Raw genomic sequence first — 21,152 nt, 5'->3', positions numbered from 1 at the left:
AGTTGTTGCTGTTTTGCAGGAATGCCCAAGATTGATAAGCTGGAGATCGAGGGCAGGGGTTTCCACACGAATTTGTATGCTGTTCGTGGCATATACACTGGAGGAAAGGAAGGCAAAAGCAGAATTCAGTGGCTTAGATCGATGGTTGGAAGTCCTGATCTTATCTCTATACCTGGTATGCTTTCCCTTTGAGAGAAATTGTGGTTGTCCTTGTCAAGTGCAGTACTGTTTCATTGTTTTATTATTCTAGATTGTACAGTTTGGGTAGTCACGTGGAGTACCATACCAAGCTCCTATTGCTAATAATAGCATTAGTCATTTCCCATTAGAACTAACAAATCTTTTTGCCCTCATCTTCTTTTCCATTTTTTTTTTTTTTTGGTTTCCTTGATACTCTCTTCTCTTTCCTTGATTCCTACATAAAATTTTCTTTTTCTTGAATATTCAAGTTGGGATCAGAGCAAGAGAGTGTAGACTGTAGAGCTGATCGAAGGCTGAAATAGCAGGGACCACTGCTGATATCATCAGGCTAACAGTTGTTCCCTTGAAAAAGTACATCTTTTGGTAGAGGATTTGCTATAGTTTTTTCAATATTTTTTGACAGTTTTAGGGGTGTTTTATCAAATCTAAAAATATTTGAAAAAACATTCGATTTGATTTTTGATCCAAATAGTTTGTGTCTGTGTCTTTGTTGTTTTTTTTTTTTTTTCGAGGTGTGTCACATCTATTTGAGCCATTCGAAGATTAGCAATGCCCAGGAGATCAAATTGTTTGATCCATGGAGTTTTGATTGAGTTATGATGCTTTTATGAAGGCTGTTTACCGTGCAAGGCTCTAGGATTGCTTTTTGTGTTCTTGCTTAATTCAAGCTCTATCATTGTTGTGTTTGGTGATGTTAAAGCATATACATGAAGCTCAGGGGGGTACTTGGCTAGTTGTATGCTGTCTATAAGTGATTGGAAGGTGGTATTTGACTTGTAGAAGTCTAGATTTGAAATTCTGTTTTTTCGTGGATATTTATGGCTGACTATTGGTATCCATGCACCATGAAGAGGAGTGGTAGTTCATTGGATGGCACATCCTCTAGTGCTGGTGGTTCCTTGGGTACGATATCAAGCTTGAAGGGGACCTTAGCTTCTGCTGTTGTAGAACACCTAGGTTTGCAGATTACTGCAATAAAGTTTGATGCTGAAATTACAAGGTGTCTAAGCTTGCCAGGAAGTTTACTAAGGGTAGAGGGATAGTGTGGTATCTAGATGTAGAACTTTGGAGCCAACATTTGATAACGCTTTGTGTACAGTTTGGGAAGCAGGTAATATGGCAATTGTCATGGTTGATTCACTCAATGAAGCTGGACGTATGCAGGTATTGCAAGACCAGAAAAGAAAAAATGGGATCCTATTGCATCCTCTTACTCTTAGAAGAGAAATATTGCTATAACATTAGTCGACCAGTGAAATTTCTCATTTTCAGCAGGCTGAGTAATCATAGACTATAATCCTTCATGGAATGTGGCTCAAGCTGAGTCATTGTAGGCCTATAAGACCGCGTTGCGACAAGGGTTCTACAGCTGAAACTAAAGAACACAACGAATATTTGATTATCTTGCAAGCCTCAATCCAGAGTATGAAATGATTCATGCTGAATCTGGAGTATGAAACTGATGCAGGACATGAAATTCAAGTATGATGTGCAAGATTTTCAGGCTTTAGATCACACTAGTTCAGAAACAATTACACAAAATTCTACATCCCAAACAAAAGTGCAAACACTCAATCAAGGGGAGTCTTATGCGGATCCAGGCCTACACATGCTAGGGCCGCATCAATCAAAATTATAGACCAAATAAGAATCAAAGGAGGGTAAATTCATCCACACATGCACAGAAATAGTTTCCCCAATCCAAGGGATTTAGAAATTTCAATTCAGGGAACCCTAAGGTTGAAGAAAGGGCATAAAATTGGGGATTTGAATAATTTAGGGTTAGGTTTAGGGATTTTGGGTGAAAGACGAGTGAAAGAGAGGAGAGATACGAACCAGAGAAGTACCGCACGTGTGGACAACAGTAATGGCCCAGACACACGTGCGTGTGATCCCGGCTGCACGTGTGTGGGGCCCACTATTCAAAAAAAGGTCAGCTTGGCCCTGGTCGGCTAGGGGTGGACTCCAAAACCTCCAAATTTCAGCTCGATCCGATGCACATTTGTGCATGGTGCTTCGTCGAAGTTTTAGCCCTCCTGCAGGGCTAGATTCTGGAAATCTGCTGTATAGAGAAAAATGGCTGCAATAGAGGATGAATTTAAAGCGTAGATAATTATAGGAGGAGAAATATGGATGGAAGAAGGTGGGGGCGAGTCGGGATGGGTGTGGCTTCGCACCACGGTAGTCGGCCCTTCGAGGAAGGAAGGGTTTCACATCCAATTGAATCTCCACAACTCAGAAATTTAGAGGAGCAGAAAAACGCAAAAATTTTATTAATCTTCAATGAATAAAAAAGACGAGAAGGGGTGCCTATTTATAATAAAACCCTATATCCCAAAACTCGTGCCATGTGCGCAGCCTATTACTTGGCGACAAAGTAATAAAAAATAACAACTAATCAAAGCAATCTAAACCGTTCATGATACTCCTAATAACAATAATAAGTAAAACCCAAAGTACTAGATTAATTAGAATAGTGGACTACGATCATGAGAACCTATGGTAGGATTCACATGACTATCAGGTCCACTCCAACGAACCAAAACGCAGTCCTCTAACTAGGAGACCCTCCCTGGACGTTGTCATCGATCCAGATCGATGATGGGGCCCTCCTCCTTGAGTACGTGCGTAGGGGGGTGTGCGTGTGCGTGTGTTGTCCCCATCACAAACGATTCATACTAAGTTATTAATAGGGTGCCTGTTTCATCCCAAGGTTCACTTTTCTTGTTATTCCAGTGAGAAGATGGTCGTTGCGAAGTAATGTGATCTGCAGATGTATCGTCCACAAAAGATAAAACTCTTCTAGGTTCTAATCATGGTAGTCATGGGATGGGGGAAAGAGGTGATGATGATTTATTTCAGGGCCATGAGGATCATGGCTGTTCATTCAGAGGGAGCTGTAGTGATATTGTTTGTGGTCATGGTAATTTCTCTAATGATGATATGAGCTTTACTATGTAAATTATGGGTAAACACATCATTGGGCAGACATGTTGGAACTTAGTTGGATGTCCCCCATAGAAGGCATATTCTTCCACTGATGAAGTTGAGAGGCCTTCCTACAATGAATCACCAACTGATGATTATGCTTGAACTTTCATTGCCTAGCTGGTCGGAGGTGCTCCTTTGTCTCTACATTCTAGTCTCGATTAGGTATATCTGCTTCTGCTCATTTGTTGTTGTCTTTCTTTACAAGTCTGTCTTGGACCATAGATTCTGGTGCTTCAAATCATGTTACTACCACAGACCATCAGTAATCCTTCTTCATTGCATTGGTCTACAATATGTTGAGTAGTCTTACTATACCTCTTAGCTGTAGTGAACTTTTTTTCCCCTTGTCCTTGTGTGCTTCAAGATATGGTTACTTGATAGACAATTTGGGGTGGCTTTGAGCATGGTGGCATTATCTATTTGATCCTTCAAACAATGTTATATTTGCATTTCAATCTTCTAATGGGCATTATCGATCAATGATCATGTCTTCTGTGGACATCGATGACTAGGACATATCAATATCTAGTTTGATATTGTTACTCCCCCCTTTGTTTACTAATTATTTGAGTGAAGATTCATTGTTAGACAATTAACAATCATTGAGCTTCTTAACCCATTAGTGTCGACAAAAGTTCTGATTTTTTGTTTTTTCGTTAATCCATTCGTGTGTTTGGGGTCTCCATCTAGTGGAAATTTGAAAATAGTTCCTTTCTAGTCAAAGTTTCTACAAGGTGATCAAATGTGGTCAAGGAGTTGTTCTTCTCATCCCGATTGCACTAATCTGGTGGTTATTGGGAGTGGTGAAGGTCATTGTCATTTTATTATTATTATTATTATTTTTTTTTTTTTAATGAATGAAATCAAAGAATGATTATTCATAAATGTATGCATGCTATGCAAGAATGCGAAGTCCATTTCTCATTCATTGTGAATGTTAACCCAAGAATCTGTAGAAATTTCCTTGATTATTTTCTGTATTACTTCAACCCAAAGGTGGGTTTTGAATAACCATTATACACGACTATACAAGGAAGCTTATTTAGAACTTCTCCATACGTAGTATATTACAACTAATGGTAACCCATGACAACTCATATGCAATATTCGTACACACCCCCTCAAATTGATGTAGGATAGTGAACCAATATCAGTTTGCCACGAAGAAACCTATGACGGGATGAGGTCATAGTTTTGGTAAATAAATCAGCAAGTTATAGCTCTGATGTCACATGAGGAAGAGAAATGATTCCAGCTGTGTATTTTTCTCTCACAAAGTGGCAGTCAACTTCAATGTTTTTAGTGCGCTCGTGAAATACTGGATTGGAAGCCAACCGAATAGTACTGAGGTTGTCAGCATATAATAGAGTTGGCAAAGACAAATGAATCCCAAGATCTGTCAACAATCCCTGGAACCGAGTAATTTCACTACATGCTTTTGCTATTGCACGGTATTCGGCTTCTGTGTTGGATCTAGATATCATTGTTTGCTTCTAACACTTCCAGCTAACCAATGATTGCCCCAAGAAAACACAATACCTAGTAGTGGACCGTCGTGAAACGGGACATCCTGCCCAATCTGCGTTAGAGTAAGCAAATAATTGTAGATCGTGCAATGATGGAAGGAGAAGTGCCTGATTGAGGGTACCTCGGAGGTATCGAATAATGCGATGAACTGTCGTCATATGCAATTTGCAAGTTGCTTTAACAAACTGGCTAATAACATGGACTGCATATGAGATATCAGGTTGAGACATGGTGAAATAAACTAAGCTCCCCACCAGCTGCCTATAGGATGTAGCATCTGCGAGAAGGTCTCCATCATCTTTCCCATACTTGACATTTAATTCTATAGGAGTCTCATGGGTATTGTTATCTATAAGGTTTGTTAGCTTGATGAAATCACAGGTATACTTCCGTTGACTCATGAGATGACCTTGAGTATTACGAGAAATTTCAAGACCCAAAAAATATGTTAATGGCCCCATATCCTTCATATGAAATGATGAGTGAAGTAATGATTTGAGATCGGCGATTCCTTGAACGTCACTGCCTGTGATGAAAATATCATTAACATAGACCAATAAAGCAACAAGACTTGAATCAGACTTGAGAATAAACAATGATGAGTCATATTGGCTTTGAGAATAGCCAGCTGTGGTTAATACCCCATGGAATTTTTCAAACCATGCTCTTGGTGCTTGTTTGAGCCCATATAAAGCTTTAGATAGCTTGCAAACTAAGCGCGGATCCTTGGACTTATAACTGGGAGGTTGCTTCAAGGAAACTTCTTCCTTGAGATTCCCATGGAGGAAAGCATTCTTGACATCTAGTTGACTGAGTTGCCAACCTTTAGAAGAACTTATAGCAATCAAGGATTAGACCGTTTTCATTTTTTCCACTGGAGCGAATGTCTCATCATAATCAACTCCATACTCTTGTTTATAGCCCTGGGCTACTAGCAGAGCTTTGTATCAATCTAAGCTCCCATCAGATTTTAATTTCATAGTATATACCCATTTGTTGCCTATCACTTGCTTCACCTCACGTAATGGAACCAGCGTCCAAGTAGCTTTCTCTTCGAGTGCCTGAATCTCATCATCCATGGCCTTTACCCAACACGGTTGTGTATATGCCTGAGAATAAGAAGTAGGGACATCCGGATAACCAAAGAATATAATCCAGAAAACAAGCCATGATGAGAGGCAAAAAGATTTAATCGACAAGGAGGAATAGGCGGATGACTGGAATGGCGTAATTGGATTTCAGTGGAAGGCGGGACAGTTACCCGCACTATCGGAGAAGATGACACTTGATCGGAAGCAGGAGCATCCGTGGGAGAGGACTTAAGAGAGATAGGCTTCACGCGACGTTGGTAGACCTGCAAAGGAGGAGAGGAAGAAGGAAGCATAGAACGATTTTCTTTAAAAGAGGACATATGAGAAATGGAAGATGGAACAACGGTAACTGATGGAGATGCATCAACAACTTTATAGTATAGCAAATTTTCAGAGAATGTGACATGTCTAGAGACACAAACACAATGAGCACATGGATCATAACAACGATACCCTTTCTGATTCTCCCCATATCCAAGAAATACACATTTAGCTGCCCTGGGACTGAGTTTATCCTGTTCTCGTTCTGGAAGATGAACAAAAACAATGCATCCAAACACTCTTAGGGCCTGTTTGGATTCGCGTATAAGGGTGTATTGTATTGTATCCGACTACTGTTCATGTTTACATTCGATCATTTTCAGAATACATCTAAATCAACATGCCATTAACCAATGTTTGGATAGGACATATTGTTCAGGCAAGTATACAATTTCTTGTACAGATCAATGTTTGGAAACGATATATAAGGGCTGCGTATTGTATATACGTATAAATATTGATGGCACTTGTATGAGTGTGGCTATTTTTAAGTTCTCATACATTGTATCCCAGGTGGGGCCCATTGTCATGTTTGTGATTAATCCTACTCGTCCATCATGTTTTGATTGAATAATCCTGACCGTCCATCCATTGTCACCAAGTTGGATTGACGTGTTTAACAGTATGGATGACATCTAAATGGCACGGAGTCCTAAAATGGTCTCACGGAACAGATGGACGAAGAGAATCATTCACAAACATGACTGTGGGCCTCACCTTGGTTACCAGCGCAGGAACTTCCTGCGAAAGGCATCCGCTGGTGTTGGATGCGCCCTATCTGAAGAAGTGATGTGGGTCCCATGAGGAGGTTGGCACTCATCCACGCCGTCCATCTAGTAAGAATACAAGTGGGAAATTTTATTAAAAAAAAACACTGACAAAATCCCCACGTCGTTCACGCATATGTGATCGGATTATCCACCCGATCTGAAAGTTGGATTCGACGTGTTGAGATTTCCCTCATATTCTCCGCAGTCGGCGGTATAGGTAGAGCTGGAAAGGGAATAGGGAGTTGGCGGATAGGGGTGTATATGCCAAACCGTATACACGCCATCTATGAGGGGCCCCTTGCACTCCAAGAGGGCCATGCAAGTTCTAACCTGAATCCGCTCATGGTTACAGGTAGATGGGTATTGCAGTACGTTCCGGAAGGGAGATATTCGAACCTGAACGATCGGCGTTCTGCCGGACGATCTGGTGTGTGAATGCCCGATTTGCAACCTGCAACGTGCTAAGAAGTGTATCCTGTCCACTCTATTTTGAAATCAGCCTTTTGGAAGGGAACCTTCTCAGCTGAATGGCCACATGCAGAAGGTCAGAGATGATCTAAGCAGCTGTTAGAGTAGAAATCTTACGTCCTCCTTAGAAAACTCTCTACAACATACTGATCCTCTATCGCACGCGAATATAGTGTCTTGAATAGGCTGTACTGATGGCAACAGATACGTCTGACAATACGCTACCGTCGCTGCGATTTTTTGAATAAACGATGTATTTGCGCGCATGGTGTTCCATGGATCTCAACTCCAAACCAAACACTGTATAATGTATTTCAAGCCCTTTAATACGATACAATACACCCTTATACGTGAATCCAAACAGGCCCTTAACCGGCTATAATTTGGATCTTTATCATGAAGGAAAAACGTGGAAGTTTTTCGGTTGGCCAAAACACTAGAAGGTAATCGATTGATCAGATACACAACTATTGATTTTGCTTCAGCCCAAAGAAATTTTGGGACGCGCATATTCCATCATGGTGGTTGCTACCTCGGTAATGTGCCGATTCTTTTGTTCTGCTGCTCCATTCTGCTCCGGTGTGTGAGGACACGTTCGCAAATGTATAATACCATTTGAACTTAGAAAAGTCTCAAACTCAGAAGACATGCACTCTCCCCCAGAGTTAGACCAGAGAACTTTAATTTTCTTTGCAAATTGGGTCTCCACATATAATGAAAATTGTTTGTAACATGAGAATGCTTTAGACTTGTGCTTCATGAAATAAATCCGAGTGTGCTTTGAAAAGTCATCCACAGATGATGTAATACAACGAACCACCAGGAGCCATGATGGGAGATGGACCCCAAACATCAGTATGAACGAGATCAAACAAATTCTAAGTATGAGAGTTACTCAATGAAAAAGGCAATGCAACAGATTTACACACTTTGCAACTAACACGGCCAATATCAATGGAAATGGGACTAATATTTATTTCAACATTCAAAAGACCAGATCTAAATAAGAAAAGCATGTTTTTAGAATTTGGATGCCCTAAATGACTATGCCAAAGTTTCCAACGTTTATTAGCAAAAGAAATATGATGAGAAGATGAAAGAAAAAAACAACACGATGAGACAACTCCGAGATCGAACTCCAAAGTGAACAACCTTCCTCTCTTATGGCCCTCCCCAATCAGCTTCCCTGTTTCCAGATTCTGTATGAAACAACCAGACTGAGAAAACAAAACCAAACAATTATTTTTCACTAGTTGAGCAATCGAAACCAAGTTGGCAGATAATTTAGGAACATAAAACACTTTGCGAAGGAAGAAATTGCGAGATGATGAAGGTGAGACTTTCAAGGAACCGATATGAGAGATAGGTAAATGGTTCCCATCCACAGTGTAGATGAAACCCACTCCTCTATAGGGGACACAATCAGTTAGACAAGAAAGGTCACTAGTCATATGATTAGATGCCCCTGAGTCAATATACCAAAGGTTTTTAGGATCAATATTACCTATCGAACCTGAAGAACCCATCGCTTGAATGATTTGTTGAATTTGTTCGGGGGAAAGTAGATTAGGCTACACCGATAGGGCCATAGATGATGAGTCAGGCTTCTCAGCAGAGGAAGCCACAAATGCACGTCCACGTCGCTGGTAATGAGGGGGTAGAGGAGGGCGAGCTGGGCAATTGGCTATATCATGTCCTTCTTGTTTGCAGTATCGACAAAACAAAGTACTTGGTCCAGAGGATTTCAGATTTGCTTTCTTGTTTGGACAACGAGTAGCCACATGACCAAATCCATTACGCTCAAAACATTTAACTTTCGACATGTCTTGTGGCTTTCTTGAAAAATTGCGAGTAATGAAGGCAGCATCAGGAACAACCTCTCATGGAAGCAAGGGTCTTCAAACGTCTCTTCTGCCATCAAATCAGATAGATCTGCCTTAAGAGATGGAAGTCGAGGCCGGTTCATTAAAGCGGCTCGAGTTGGTTCAAATTCTGGGCGGAGTTTATATACAAATTGCATCAATTTACTTGTGTCGCGAAGTATCTTCACCGTCTCTACCGCCGCAATGGGAATAAGTGGATCCATGAGTTGAATCTCATGCCAAAGGGAGGTAAGTTTAGAATAAAAATCTTGTATACTGAGAGCTCCTTGTTCTAATTTTGACAGCTCATACTCTACTTGATAGCGGCGGGCATGATTTGATTGTTGATAACATATTTTCAAGTAAGCCCATATTTCGGATGCAGTCTCGAATGATGTGAGATTAATTGCAATGTTGCTCTCAACACTGTTAAGGATCCATGTGACCACCTTCGAATTATTGGTGGTCCAAGCTAGGAGTTCCTTTTCATCATTTGGTTTGCCTATAGAACCATCTACATAGCTATAGAGGCTCTTTCCTGCTAGAAAGTGCTTGAATTGAAACTGCCACAGGGAAAAAGATTAATTGCTGCTCGAAGAAGAGGGTTGGTGCAGGTTGCTGCTCGAAGAAGAGGGTTGGGAAATGGAGATCGAGATCAGATTTCGCGATCTGATGGGATGGGACCTGCAGAATACGAATGGCAATGGGATGCTGCAGCTGGATGATGGGTTCAGATGTGTAGCTCTGATACCATGTTAACCCAATAATCTGTAGAAATTTCCTTGAGTATTTTCTGTATTGCTTCAACCCAAAGGTGGGTTTAAATAACCATTCTACAAGGCTATACAAGGAAGCTTATTTAGAGCTTCCCCATACATAGTACATTACAACTAGTGGTAACCCATGACAACTCATATACAATATTCTCACAGTGAAGTCTCTTCCATCTTTTGGAGAAATATCCTAAATCTCTTTAGAGTTAGCTGGGTGTTGCTGGAGCCATAGTCTCCTCATTCCTAGCTTGGAGGGGTACAATATTCGGTAAGAAAAAAAGATGATTTTATGCCTTTCGACTATTCTTACAACTTAATGTCCCTGTGGAGAGAACACAACAATAGAGCTTCAACAATAGATCAGAGGGGTAAAAGTATTGTTCCAAAGAATCAAAGAATGGATAATTTTCTGGGCATCAGGGGCTTAACATTTTAAGGATGTATTGGAAGATCAAGGTGTCTTTGAGGAGAGATGCCACAACCCTGGAGGCGTGGCAAATCTAAGTCCTCCCACTTTTGTACCTTTGTAAATATGATCTACTTATGACCTTTTCTTTAATAAAACTTATTTGCCTTCCATAAAAAAGTTTGGGGTCCATGCCCAGTTATGTCCATTTATGGTTTTAAATAGTTTGTATCCTTTATTGCTGACTCTCTCATAAAAATCTGAAGACAACTTTGATGAGGACATCCGAGCACCATAGCAGAGGAGTAGGGTTGAGCAAATCTCCTTATGGCTAGGCGACCATTACATGAGGCCCACTTGGCCCAATTCACATTCTTAGCCACGTTGAAGAACCCACATGCATGTTTGTGCATATTTAAAGACCCCGCACTGGAAAGATGCATGCGGGCTACATATAGGAGCTTGATGGACACATCGGACCGTTGGATTGGGTGGACACAATGATCAGATTGTTGGATCATCATAATCGAACATCTTGATCGTGGACCCCCATTGGCCATGAAATAGTTTAGTTGTTTAGATTGTTTACATGCTTGTTATTTTTGGTATACCTTATATTTTTGTTAAGATTAGGGAGTTAGGAGCAACTTTTAATTTATTAAGCATTTTTATTTTGAGAATCTTATCTGAGAGCGTCTTTTTGTAAATGGTCTTTTCTGAGATTATAAAAGAGAGAGATGGGTGTGTGAAGCCCTAATGTCATTATTTAAAAAAAAAAAAAAGGCTGTGTTTTCTCTTCTTCATGTGATTTGAAGAATACTCGATGTGATTTGGAGTTTGGATGTGGTGTGATTTCATTTCCCATTTAATGGAGGTACAAGGCTTCCATTTATCATCTTCCTTTTCTCTTCCTTTCCATCCAAAAGGGTTAGTTTCCTAAAAACTTCATCTCTCTTCTTCCCTTCCTGTCTAAGAGCATCCAAATCATCTTTTTCTTCAACTTTTTTATCATCAAACTTCTACCCCAGCTGAAATCAACCATTGAAGACCCAAAAATCCTAGCTAACGACCCACACGTGTGTGCTCCTAGCCTGACCGTACAGACAACCGCTCAATCCTTTGATTTTCCCTTGCTTCCCCCATCAAAACCCCTTGATTCCCCATCTGTAACCCTAAACCGTAAATCCCCAATTTCCTATTTTCTCCTATTTCTAAAACCCTAATTCCAAAATCCTCAATTTCCATATAGGTTTGCTCCCTTTAGGTGAGGGTTCGATTCCCCTCCTTGGCTTTACCCGATACATGTGGTTGTGGGTGATTGCGTGTATCTGCAGGGATTAGTCTCACTTCAAAATAGAGGTGGGGATACCAGGTGTCTTCAAAAAAAAATAAAAAATAAAAAATAAAAAAAATCCTCAATTTCTATGAACCCTAATTTTTCAAATTTTAGATTTTTCCCTTCATAACCCTAATCATAAAACCTACAAATCATTCCCTTAAATATGGAATGTGCCTATGCTAAATTGGAAGTTCTATCATTCAATCAGGCCTAGTTTTAATTGATTATGTGATTTCTTAGCATGCATGCATGTAATTTAGGTTAAATTAGATTTTATTTCCTATTGTGTACTCTTAATTACTTGGTGGGTAGCATCTTTTATTAATTGAATTACTTTATGAATTCTTTCATAATCTCCACGTTGCATGCCTGCATTAAATCATGTGTCATGCATCAAACTTTCTCTATCTTTAACGTATTCATAAGATAGCTTCTAGTTAGTTGATGGAGCATATATTCATCTAACTTCCAATCATACTTGTTGGAATTTGTTTTTGAATCTCAATCAACTTGTCCATATGCTCCCTAGAAGAATGGCGTGGTAGAGAGTAAGAGCAAACAACCCTTAAATTGGCAAATGCCCTTCTTATTGAGGTGAATGTTGATTCTTTCTGGTCTGATGCTATTCTTGCTGTGAATACTTGATAAATGGCATGCATCAAAGAAGTTTAAGGGGAAAATCACATGTTCAAGCTCTTCAGTAACTAAGCCTTTGTTTTTGTTTTTGTTTTGTTTTGTTTTTTAAAATTTTTTTCCAAAGTATTTCGTTGTGTGTGCCATTTTCATGTTCTCAACACTTGCCATAATAAGTTGGATGCAGAGGCTATAAAATATGTCTTCTTAGGTTACTCAAATTTTGTAAAGAAATACAAAGTGCTATTTGCTTGGTATATGTGGCAAACATATTATTTGTATGGTTGTCACTTTCTTTAAAATATTCTTTTCTACTCTAATGCAGGGGCATTTTCACACCGGGCTTGAGTGGGGTAGCCCGTGGGATGCGGGGACACACTCGGGGTGGGTGACCCATGTGATTTGGGGCCCACGGGGGAGGTCTCGTGTTCGAGACTCCTCACTCGAGGTAATTAATGTGCATTTTACCCCGGGCTCGAGTGGGGTAGCCTGTGGGATGCGGGGACACACTCGGGGTGGGTAGCCTGTGTGAGGCGGTACCCATGTGATTTGGGGCCCACGAGGGGGGTTCGGCCGAGGTTCTAACCCATGCGATGTGGGGCCTGGGCTATGAGATAAAAGGGATTAATTCGCCATATTCTAACAGTTCGAGCTTTTAAAGCAAGTGGTTAATTGTCCTGCATCAAATTGGTATCAGAGCGGGAGGTCTCGTGTTCGAGACTCCTCACCGAGGGTGATTAATGCTGGAGCATTTTCACACCGGGCTCGAGTGGGGTAGCTTGTGGGATGCGGGGACACACTCGTGACCCATGTGATTTGGGGCCCACGGGGGAGGTCTCGTGTTTGAGACTCCTCACTGGGGGTGATTAACGCGTATTTCACACTGGGCTCGAGTGGGGTAGCCTGTGGGATGCAGGGACACACTCGGGGTGGGTGGCCCGTGTGAGGCGGTACCCATGTGATTTGGGGTGCACGAGGGGGGTTCGGCCAAAGTCCTAACCCATGCGATGTGGGGCATGGGCTATGAGATAAAAGGATTAATTCACCATACTTTAACAGTTCGAGCTTTTAGAGTAAGTGATTAATTGTCCTGCATCATACTCACAAGGTGAGTCTCTTTCGTGTTCACATGTTCATGGATTGATTTCCACTAGTGATAGTATATTTGCTTCTAATTTTGAGTCCCTTAACACATTTTTATAATGATCCTTGATCTTTATCTTTATCAGTTGCTCCTTCACCTCCAAGACATTGTAATCTACAAATCATATGCGATAAGGAAAGATAGGGAAAAGATTGCCTCTTGATGCCATTATTCAATAAGATGTTCCCAAATTGGATACTAATTCATTTGAAGTGATCTTCCCATTACCTTACATAAAGGGAGGCATTCTTGTAGTGCTCATCCTATTTTCAATTTCATCTTATATGACTCCCCTTCACCTTCATATCATATTTCTCTATTTATTATTATTATTATTATTATTATTTTTATTTGGTGCCTTTTAGAGTCAGTCAAGCATTATCACATCTCAAGCGGAGAGAATCAACGTTGGATGAAATGCGAGTTCTTGAAAAAATTAGACATTGGATTGTCCAATTAACACCAAGAAAACATGTTGTGGTTGTGAGTGGGTGTTGATGTAGGAGATTTTTTGCAAGACACGGAAGTATTTTCAAAACTCCTTATTTCAGAAACCCTAATTTCCCCATCTAAATATAGTCAAGTTCCAGAACATACAAGCCAATAGCAGAAGCCTACCTTTGATTTGTATCATATGATTGTTTTAGATGTTCGATGGCGATCTTCTTATGTAGGGAGTCTCTCCTTAATTTATCCTAGATGAGCATAGAGTAGAGAGACCAGTGGACACCTCGAGGTAGGGTTGGGGCATTCGCAATTAAGAGAAGTCCACAGGGTGAACCCCACACGTATGGGAATGTATGATGGGAGGAGGAGAGATTTCTCTCTCTTCCTTCTCCCTTGTTTACACAAGATGTCCATAGGGGGTGGGAACTTTCAAGGCTCTCTCTTAGCTCTTTCCAACATGGGATATGATCTATTTGCAAGTAGAAATTAGTGGTTTAAAGGGATTCACCCTTCTGGTGCTCCTCACCCCTACAGACTTCAGTATGCCGCACTACAAAAAGTTTGTATACCTGCCTTACCAATGTATCCAAATTGATCCAATCCCTTCATTGTCTATTGGCATCCATTCTTGACCATAGTCTCATGTCGGTATAAGAGGTGGACCACAAGATCTCAATCATTAGATGTCCATCAAGCATGATAAGACACTTTTAGTTGTTAAACCAAAAGATCAACGGTTAAAATCCTTCAATTAAACATTTAAAACCTTTTAAGTGTTGTCCCAATTGGAAAACCACTTGATGGATGGTCTAATTGCTAAAATCTAAACCACTAATAAATTCCTTGAGGTAACCGATAGATCGCTTGTTGGAACATATGTACCACGATCACATCCTTGATACATGTATCTAGCTACATCCGTTTGTCAGCCACTAATATAACCTTGTAGGTTGAGCTAAAGCACAGAGACAAAAAAGATCTCATACTCCCCATTCAACTTTAGGTCTAAGGATTTGTCAAAGCTAGTATACGATCCAATTGATTCGATCTGGGAATGATAGGTCTCCCAAATTAAAAACTATACATGATCCTCCAATGCAAGTGTTCAGTCAGACCTAAGCACAAGAACTTGCACATGTAAATGCTCACACTCCTATGTGGGGTAGGGACATGGCAAAAATCCCAATGGTGGAGACCTTCCATCCCAAGTTATCACTAGTTCTCACATACAGGATGACCACATTTATCCTTTCATGGCTTGCGCACTTCTGCTACTATAGTCATGGATTTTGTTTTTTTGTTTTTTTGAAGATTGGTGAAAATTTTATTAAAGGCTCACTAGCAACAGCTAGAGAGAAAAGAATACAAGGAAAAGGAAAAAGAAAACAACTACAAGGATCAATCTGAGGGATTGGAAAGTGTGCTCCACTCAGAGACAAGAGCTGAGACTTTGGCCTTCACTGTCTATAAATCAAGGGCCGAGTTTTGGAAGCAACGTCTATTCCTCTTCGCCCAGGTCGCTTGCCAAATTGCTGGGAGAGAGATGTGCCATTGACCCCCATTTTTAATATTAAGACCTGCCTTGTGCCAAGCCCATAAGAGGTCCTGAACTTTACTTGGTATGATCCAACATGGATTGAAGGAAGAAAGCATCTGCATCCAGATCTTAGACGTGAATGGACACGATATGAAGAGATGATCAAAAGTCTCGGCTTGTTCGCAAAGATAACATCTATTGGGAATGATCAACGCCCACTTCTGAAGGTTGTCTATCGTGAGAACTTTCTTTCTTTCTTCCCACTAGTCATTGAATTTAAGATACCGAGAATCATGAAAAACAACTCTCCCTTAGCCAGTTGCCATTGTGTCCAAACTCACCTTCCCCTAGGAGTGTCACCCTCCTTATAGCCCATAAAATCATAATTAATAGAAGTTCCCCATATAACTCTCCCTTAGCTAGTGGCTGTTATGTCCAAAATCACCTTCCCTAGGACAATCACCCTCCTTGTAACCTAAAATTATAATTAATAGAAGTTCCCCATATATTATTTATGGCATCCATGGTTAAACCAAACACGTGTGGCCATTTATATACATGATCATAGTCATCATCATTGGTTTTCCAGGGTGCATAATATGAGCAATTCACACTCAAAGTGAAGTCTAAACTAGATTGAGAGAGGGAGTGATATAGAACATGTTTAGGTGACTGAAGTCTTTTCTCAAACACGTCTTGACCTTCCTGAGACTTCTGAACTAGTGAAAAATTGAATGTTGTGTGTCTGTTAATTCTCTTGTTGCTCATAGCTCCTAACTGTTACATCGACTAGATGTCAAGAATGTATATCTTCGTGGAGATCTGTAAGAATTGTATGTCTCCGCTGCCAAAGCTCCTTCCATCTATCAGTGTTGTTATGGTATGCTAACTTACAGAAGGATATTTACGGTCTAAACCAATCTCCTTGTGCATGATATGAACACCTAAAAAATAACATGTTAAAATTTGGTTACTTAGTAGTGTTGATCAAACCTTTTCTTCAAGCAGAGTGTTGGAAACTTGGAATCACCGTTGTAATTGTTTATATTGATGATATCATGGTTATAGAAGATGACATGGAGAGGATTCAGTCCTTAAAAAGGTTTATGAGTCAAGAGTTTGATACCAAAGATTCTTTGAGATATTTCTAGTGGAGGTGGTTGCATGACAAAGGCGAATAATTATTTTCCAGGGGATTATCTCCTAGATCTATTACATGACTCTGGTCAGGTAGAGGTGGGCTGCTTGAAACTCCAATTGAGCATAATCACTGGCTTTAGTTAGACTGTGGAGATTTTTTATCAGATGAGGAGCTGTATCATCGGTTGATTGGTAAGCTCCCTATTTGATGATTACTTTGTATGCAGTTAGTGTTGCCAGCCAATTTATGCATGTTCCTCATGCATGCCATTTAGATATATCATATCTTGAGGTTTTACGAAATCTCATGGTTGAGGTCTCTTATATTCCAAGCATGATCATCTTGATGTTGAAGTATGCATAGATGACGGGCAAGAAGTGTTCGAATTATCTCTGATATTATTGAAATATCTCCGATATTATCTTTATCTCCAGCTCGGCGATACCGATAACACTAGTAGTGATACCGATAAGGCTGGTAGTATTAAAAATTCCCAGTATTAGCAATGTATCGCTAAGTATTGCCAACGTATCAATATCGTTAATGTAATCGCCAATATTTTCAACTATGTAAATTCTAGGCGTCGCTTGTATTGCCAAAGCATCAATATCGCCAATGTATCACCAATATTTTCGACTATGTAAATTTTAGGTAATGCTTGTATTGTAAGTGTATCGACGATATTTTAATAATATCGCCAACGTATTGGTATCATCAAAATGTTGTTTATTAGAAAATTTTTTATTTATACTTTTTTTCATGGGCACATGGTTGTTTATAGTGTTCAATTTATCATTGATAATATTGATAATATCTCGATATTATCGATATCGCAACATGTGTGATCTTGATACCACAATCTTTCATTTCAAGCATGATCATCTTGATGTTGAAGTATGCACAGATGACGGGCAAGCAATGTTCGAATTATCTCCGATATTATCTTTATCTCCAGCTCAGCGATACTGATAACACTAGTAGCGATACCGATAATGTTGGTAGTATAAAAAATTCCAAGTATTAGCAATGTGTCGCTAAGTATTGCCAACGTATCAATATCGTTAATGTAATCGCCAATATTTTCAACTATGTAAATTCTAGGCATCGCTTGTATTGCCAAAGCATCAATATCGCCAATGTATCACCAATGTTTTCGACTACGTAAATTCTAGGTAATGCTTGTATTGTAAGTGTATCGACGATATTTTAAAAACATCGCCAACGTATTGGTATCATCAAAATTTTGTTTATTAGAAATTTTTTTATTTAAAACTTTTTTCACGGGCACATGGTTGTATATAGTGTTCAATTTCTCATTGATAATATTGATAATATCTCGATATTATCGATATCGCAACATGTGTGATCTTGAGACCACAATCTTTCATTTCCTTTCTAATTGTTGATGATTTCTTGGTGAAATATCATATGTTGTAGATATTTTGCAATATCGATGGATGTTTGGATGAAAGTTTGGAAGGTTAAATAGGCCCCATTAAATGGAAACTTGTTATGTATGCATTCTTTTTGCATTTTTTTCTTTTTTAATTTCTAAATATGCAAATATGTACATTTTAACATCTCCTAAAGTTTTGTTGAAAATTCCACCGTTTTTCCCATGTTTCTGATGGGGACATCAGTGGACCTACTTGGGTGTACCAGATACGGAGACGGTCACCCACATTAGCGCAAATTTCTTTGTGGATGGGAGACGAGTTCCAGATGGGGCCCGCCAGGCCATTTTGAAAACCCCACTTGCATTGGACGTGAATTAGGAAGACCCTACCTTGAGATGATGCATGTGGGCTGCTTAGGAGATCATTTTAGTCATAGGATTTCTATTTTGTGTCGATTCGACCATTGGATCTTGTCGATTAGGCCACCATATCTTTTAAATTTGGGCCCATTGGACTTTGATCTTGCTTTCTTTATAGTTTTTGTTATTTTTAGGAGTTATTTGATGGCTGAGATTGATAATATATGTTTTAGTTTTCTTATTTTGGATGATGAGCCACTTTACTTGAGTGAGTGAAGTAGTTGTAATTATGCTGAATTTTAATTTCGAATTTTTTAATTATAAAACCACAAGGGGAGTGGATTTCCAACCCTAGTAGTGTTATTGAGAAGAAAGAAAAAAAGAGTGAAGCTCTTTTGTGTGAAGGAATTTTCCTCATTATTTTCTAGGGTTTTTATTTTTATTTTTATTTTTATTTTTTATTTTTTATTTTTATTTATTTTTTTTTTTTAAAAAACCCCCCCTTCCAATTAAATTGTGGAAGGGTAGAAGCTTTGTTTGGTGGTGGATTCCAAGGTACATCCTTCCTCTTCCTCTTCTTCGAAGGGTATTCTTTGTCTTACATCATTCCTCTTTCTTCTTCGAAAGGTATTCTTCTTCTCTTGTCTTCCTCTTTTCCCTTCCATTACAACATTCTAAACCCTACATCTTCAATTCTCTATTTTCCCTAATTTCTAAAAACCCTAATTCTAAAATCCTCAATTTTCATGAACCCTAATTTTCCAAATTTCAGATTTTTCCCTTCCTAACCCTAATCATAAAACCTACAAATCTGTCCATTGAGTGTGAAATTTGCCTATGCTAAATTGGAAGTTCTATCCTTCCATCGGTCCTAGTTTTGATTGATTTATGTGGTTTCTTAGCATGCGGGCATCTGATTTAGGTTAAATCAAATTTTATTTCCTATTATGTACTCTTAATTACTTGGTAGGTTAGTATCTTTTGTTAATTGAATTACTTTATGGACTCTTTTATAATCTCCACATTGCATGCTAGCATTAAATCATGTCCTGCATCAGTTTCCCTACATTTTTGGTTATCAACGATATTATCGGCGATATCGATATTGTTTCCATATCCCTGGCCAGCGAAACTTATAGCGATACTGATACTTCTAACACTGCGGGGAAGAGATCTACAACTGGCTGTTGAACTCTGGTTGGTTTAATTCTGATTACATTAAAGGGTAATAAGCAATAGGTTGTTGCTTGGTCCAATGCCAAGGCTGAGTATTGCACTATGGCCGTGAGGTTTGTGAGCTACCCTGGTTAGTGTTTTAAATAGCTATGCTCTCTAGCGTGTAGCTTACGCTTTGTAGCTCATGAAAATGGCTTAAGGTGTAGCCCACGCTTCATGATAATTTGCATATGCTACACACTATATAGACTATGCCACATGCTACTTGGCTAACATTACAACTAATTTTTCACTACTGCAATAAAATCAATTAACATTTTCAATGATTTGTTACATTTTTTTAAAATAAAAATTAGTTAATCTTTTCAATGCTTTAGTGAAAATATTATAAGTAATAGTATGAAATCCGCATCGCTGTGCTTTCTTTACCTTTATATGCTTAATCATTACCCTTTCCTATTACTTTAGGTTGCATTAATTGCACCAAATATCATGAAATTTGGTTAAATTTCATTGTTAGTCAGTCTAATTTAGTGTAGAATATCATGAAATTTGTGCAAGCAAGCACACCCTTCATTAAAAATTTGGCTTACGCTACATGCTATGTAGGTTACGTCTCACGCTTTAGAGGAGTGAACTCTATGCTACACGTTATTCACTTTTTAAAACGCTGACTTTGGTTGAAGGTTTTGTTGATAAAGTTGGGAATTAACGTCTTCGGATGACTTCTTGTTGTGACAAGCGCTATTCACATCTCTTCCAACATGGTATATTATGAATGTACTGAACATATCACGGGAGATAGTCACTTTGTTCATGAAAGGATGGCTTCGAAGGAGGTTAATATGTTGTCTCGGAAGCTTGAAGATCAACTTGTAGATTTTGAAACCAAGGGAATTGGTCGTCATTAACTTCATTTGAATTGTCAAAGCTAGGCAAGATTGATATCCATCTCCCTATTGAGGAGTGTAGAGATATAAGTAGTCAAGTGGAGTATTATTTCAATGTTTTATTAGCCATTGTTGTACAATTTGTGTCGCCAGTCTAGTAACATACTGGACTTTATTTATTTATTTATTATTATTACTAATCATAGTTTGTCAGTCGTTAGAAATGATCATACTGGACACTGCTCTCTCTCTCTCTCTATCACGCCCTAGACTCGGTAACCAGACTCACGAGGAACCCGATGGCTGGTTCTGGCCGCAATAGCCTCTATAGTACCCCATTCTCAGCCCCTGAGGCAGGTTCCGATCTTGGGATCCTACAAGGAGGATTTCCATAATAGTATAATCATTTTCCAATATGACATACCCAAGATCACAGCAAGTACATTTGAGAATAACAAAGGCACACATCACAAAATCCACTATGAATTTGAACTTTTATAAGTTTACATCAGGTTCAAAAGAACATACATAAGGTAATAAGAAAAGAGAGAAATCAGCAACACTGGAGTCCTCACTACTCAACTCTACTCCACGCTCTGCTATTACAACACTTGCCTAGAGTCTCTTGCATGCATCAATCGTACATAAGCTTATAGAAGCTTTTAGAGGGTGGTGAAAG

General features: G+C 39.3%; 1 protein-coding gene across 2 annotated transcripts in view; it reads left to right on the top strand.

Annotated features, from left to right (window-relative positions):
• Positions 1 to 21,152, top strand: part of LOC131243667 (187-kDa microtubule-associated protein AIR9) — a 108,702-nt gene that overhangs the window by 68,627 nt on the left and 18,923 nt on the right. For both annotated transcript variants that reach the window (XM_058243179.1, XM_058243171.1), the window contains exon 33: positions 20 to 175. In XM_058243179.1, coding sequence (XP_058099162.1) covers positions 20 to 175 — 156 coding nt within the window. The remainder of the gene's footprint in view (positions 1 to 19; positions 176 to 21,152) is intronic.

The sequence above is a fragment of the Magnolia sinica genome, chromosome 1 (assembly GCF_029962835.1).
Source record: "Magnolia sinica isolate HGM2019 chromosome 1, MsV1, whole genome shotgun sequence".
Taxonomy (NCBI): Eukaryota; Viridiplantae; Streptophyta; class Magnoliopsida; order Magnoliales; family Magnoliaceae; genus Magnolia; species Magnolia sinica.
Note: the sequence above shows the minus strand (reverse complement) of the source record. Positions and strands in the feature narration are given on the sequence as shown.